The following is a 4,742-nucleotide window of genomic DNA, read 5'->3' on the forward strand; positions in this document are numbered from 1 at the left end:
GTAGGTGTGAAGAAATGTATGGCGCCTTTCACATTATACGGCGACGGCAAAATGCCGCTGCCGTGCCGTGCTGCAGCCGTGTCTTGCCACTACAACAGACGGTCGCCGTACGGCAAGTTCGACAACAGTGGCCTACGTGACTAAGTGCATGCTTTCACACTGGACGGTTTTGAGCCGTACGGCGTCGACTAGTTCGTTGTAGTGTCGTTTTATTCATTTGTGTTTATTCTTGTTTACTGAAAAGTGTAGAAGAATGGATGAAATTGATACTGAACTTTTGATAACCTTGGTGGAAGTAAGACCTGTTCTGTGGGACAAAACTCTAGATGCGTATAGAGATCGTATTGCTACAAAGAATGCTTGGCGGGAAGTTTGCGTAGCACTGAAGCAAGATTTTGATGAGATGGAAGACAAAGATAAAAATGCGTTTGGTAAGTATTTATTTAATATATTAATATTACATTTAATACGTTTTAAACAGTTTTTATTTAACGTTATAAATTTTATTCTAAAAGTAAATCGTTTGTTTATAAGTAAATTACTGCTACCAGTCACGTTTTTTTTGTTTTGTTTATATTTTGCACGACGCGTTTCGGGAAATAATTCCCATCCTTAAGTGCGTTTTTCTCTAAGTTTTCATCATGTGTGGTGTCTTTTTATGTGTCAGGTCTTGCATTCTGTTTTCTTTACTGTAATTTATAAGAGAAACACGCACAAGACCTCACAAATAAAAAAACACTACACATAATGAAAACTTAGAGAAAAAAACGCACTTGAAGATCGGAATTATTTCCCGAAACGCGTCGTACAAAATATAAACAAAACGATTAAAAACGTGAGTGGTAGCAGTAATTTATTTATAAAGAAAACTATTTACTATACAGTCGCAGGCTTTCACAAACAATCTACAAAAAGGAAAAGGCTTGTTAATTTATATCTTTGACATCTGCCATGACACGCTTCCAGCATTTGTCATAAAATATTTACAAAGAGTGTTCCTTATGGCGTTGGCTGTCAGTCCTCCTCTTATGTTGGCATCTTGGGCTAAGTCTTCCAAACCAGTGAAGGATGTGGTGTCTTCAATTATAAATCCATCTCTCTGACGTACAAAATTGTGTAAAACAATGCAAGCTTTAACCATTTTTACTGCAAAATCTGGATGAACATTTAAAGGTCGGTGAAACAACCGCCACTTATTGGTGAGGATGCCAAAAGCACATTCCACATACCTCCTTGCTCTGCACAAACGGTAATTAAATACACGTTTCTCAACTGTCAAGTTTGTTCCCCCAAAAGGCCGGAGCAAATGCGTGTGTAGGCCAAATGCTGCGTCTCCCACGAAGAAGTAGGGTACTTTTGGACCTTCCGTACCAGGCAGACATTGGACGTCTGGAAATTCCAGGGAATTACTTTCTATTGACTTCCATAAACTGGACCGTCTGAACACTGAAGAGTCACAGTCTTTGCCATAACTTCCTACGTCGACATAAATGAACCTGTAGTTGGAATCCGCTACAGCCATCAGAACCACAGAAAAGTATTCTTTGTAATTGAAGTACATTGATCCGCTATTAAATGGGGCAGTAAGACGGATATGTTTTCCATCCACCGCTCCTAAGCAGTGGGGGAAATTAGCAGTACGTTCAAATCCAGCCGCTATTGATTCCCATACCTCTTTGGTCGGTCTTTGTATACATTCTTCCCGCAGTGATGACCAAATTGCTGTGCATACATCATTAACCACTTTACTTGCTGTAGAAATCCCAATTCTGTACTGGAAATGTAAGTCAGTGAAGGAACAACCGCTTGCCAGATACCTGAACAAAACGAAAAAAAATCAGTGACATTTAGTTTGCAGTGGACATTTTTTGTTACAGTTTTGCTTTTTTCTATACAAAATTAAAATGTTTTCATACAGTTTTGTTTTCTTTTGATGTAGGTATAGAAGTAATACGGAGGTGGACCAATCTACGAGACTCCTTTGTGAAGTCAAACATAAAAATTCAAGCTGCGAAAAAAAGTGGCTCAGCAGCAAAGAAAATGAAAAAGTATGTATATTCTGATCAGCTGCAGTTTCTAAAAAAGCTGTATGATGCTCGAGAGACGGAGGACAGTTTTCAATCGGAACGCACCGCCAGACTGGAAGAAGATATAGAAACGCAGGGCTCCGTCGAAAATACTGAGAATGTTTCTGGGCCATTTGATACAGCACCCACACAACAAACATCCAAAAGCGAGTGCCATACAAACAGAAAACATAGAAAACCTGATGCAATCGAAATGAAAATATTACGAGCTCTGGAAGAAGACAAACCTTGCAGCAAAATGTCATTTTTACTTAGTCTGAAGCCTCATCTGGAAAAATTTGATGAACAGGATTATCTTCAGTTTCAGATGGGAGTCCTCAAAGTTATAGAAAATATATATGAAAGGAGAAATATATTGACAGCTCAACCTCCTCCATTTACCCATTACACACCTCCCATGCCCTATAATAATAGATTTCAAGCTTATTCTTATTCACCTATGGAAAATGCTGCTCCAATATCCTCTTACCATACGCATCAGATTCGTCCTCCTCCAGCTGCACCAAACCCAACTACTTTTCTCGAACAACCATTACAGACTTCTCAAGGTCGCAGTTCTTATCAACGAATTAATAAAGTGCCACCACCATACCCTTCGCCTTCCACAAGTAGCCATGAAGGCCCACCATCAACAACGCAGTTCTACAACGTTTTTGCAGAGAGCCTGTCGCCACAAAGTGACAGTACAGTCAGTCCTGCTACAAACTCTTTGGTTTCAACTGCTGATATTGATATTGACTTTTCTACTTCATAATCTGAGCGTAATAAAAATGTAAAACACAAATAAATAAGTAAATAAACAGAACTAGTTTTTATGTATTAAATTACCTTAACGTGATAGCCAGCATTTGAACAGGTTGGATGCAATTGCGGAATTGTGTGTTTTGTCGTTGTAACACATCCTTTAGTTTTCTATGTAATTCGTCAAACGAGGTAATAGACATTCGGAAATAGTTAAAGAATTTATTTCCGTCGTTCCTCAAATCTTCAAAGAGTGTATAAAATAAACCCACTTCGTCTCTTCTCTGGTTAATGGGGTGTACCCACAAAAGACGACCTTTTCTTTTGCGGCGACGATGAAGCAACCACAAAGCAACAACTCGTTTACGGTTCATCTTGATACACACATTAAGCAAACTGAATAGACACCAACAACTGGTCACGTCAAAAAGCCGTGTAATGTGAAAGCAACACAGGCACGGCTAAAACTCGTACGGCTTTTTGCCGTACGGTCAAAACCGTATAGTGTGAAAGCGGCGTAACAGTCAGTCAATACGCAGCGCGCCGTCGGCCGGCGTGAAGGGCCGCCAGGGAACAGAACCCCCCACCTCTGTGGCCGCCCTGTCCACTTGTCATTCTGCGGAGACCCTTTGTTCTCACCGGTTTCGGCATTCCTATGCGGGGCACGTCTGCCCTGACTGTATTTCTCGTCTTTTGGTGGGCTTCTCCGACTCCTCTCGCCCCCGCTGGACGCTATATCTTCTCTCTTCCATCTCTGGCAGACACTAGGCGCTAAGTTCACGGTGGGCGTATGGTTCCTGTACGCTGCGAGTGGCACTCGTTCAACACTCATTTTCGTCAATGGTCGCGGAAATAAAGCTGCCAAAAAAGAGCACAGTGAATAAGGTGTTCGATTAATATATAGTGTTGTGCTGTTGTTGTGGTCTTCAGTCCTGAGACTGGTTTGATGCAGCTCTCCATTCTACTCTATTCTGTGCAAGCTTCTTCGTCTCCCAGTACCTACTGCACCCTACATCCTTCTGAATCTGTTTAGTGTATTCATCTCTTGGTCTCCCTCTACGATTTTTACCCTCCACGCTGCCCTCCAATACTAAATTGGTGATCCCTTGATGCCTCAGAACATGCTCTACCACCCGATCCCTTCTTTTAGTCGAGTTGTGCCACAAACTCCTCCCCAATCCTGTTCAATATCTCCTGCAGTTGAACGGAATGGACAGTGTCTTGAAAGGGGGATATATCAACAAAAGCAAAACAAGGATAATGGAATGTAGTCGAATTAAGTCGGGTGATGCTGAGGGTATTAGACTAGGAAATGAGACACTTAAAGTAGTAAAGGAGTTCTGCTATTTGGGGAGCAAAATAGCTGATGATGGTTGAAGTGGAGAGGACATAAAATGTAGACTGGCAATGGCAAGGAAAGCGTTTCTGAAGAAGAGAAATTTGTTAACATCGAGTATAGATTTAAGTGTCAGGAAGTCATTTCTGGAAGTGTCTGTATAGAGTGTAGCCATGTATGGAAGTGAAACATGGACGATAAATAGTTTGGACAAGAAGAGAATAGGAGCTTTCGAAATGTGGTGCTACAAAAGAATGCTGAAGATTAGATGGGTAGATCACATAACTAATGAGGAGGTATTGAATAGAATTGGGGAGAAGAGGAGTTTGTGGCACAACTTGACAAGAAGAAGGGACTGGTTGGTAGGACATGTTCTGAGGCATCAAGGGATCACAAATTTAGCATTGGAGGGCAGGGTGGAGGGTAAAAATCGTAGAGGGAGACCAAGAAATGAATACACCAAGCGGATTCAGAAGGATGTAGGTTGCAGTAAGTACGGGGAGATGAAGAAACTTGCACAGGATAGAGTAGCATGAAGAGCTGCATCAAACCAGTCTCAGGACTGAAGACAACAACAA

General features: G+C 41.3%; 1 protein-coding gene across 1 annotated transcript; it reads left to right on the top strand.

The window, feature by feature from the left end:
• The first annotated feature begins 253 nt into the window (after window positions 1-253).
• On the top strand, window positions 254-2,841 carry LOC126455842 (uncharacterized). Its single transcript, XM_050091604.1, has 2 exons — window positions 254-431; window positions 1,940-2,841. The coding sequence occupies exons 1-2, from the start codon at window positions 254-256 to the stop codon at window positions 2,839-2,841; spliced, it is 1,080 nt and encodes a 359-aa protein (XP_049947561.1).
• The last annotated feature ends 1,901 nt before the right edge of the window (window positions 2,842-4,742 follow it).

This window comes from Schistocerca serialis, chromosome 2 (genome assembly GCF_023864345.2).
Source record: "Schistocerca serialis cubense isolate TAMUIC-IGC-003099 chromosome 2, iqSchSeri2.2, whole genome shotgun sequence".
Taxonomy (NCBI): domain Eukaryota; kingdom Metazoa; phylum Arthropoda; class Insecta; order Orthoptera; family Acrididae; genus Schistocerca; species Schistocerca serialis.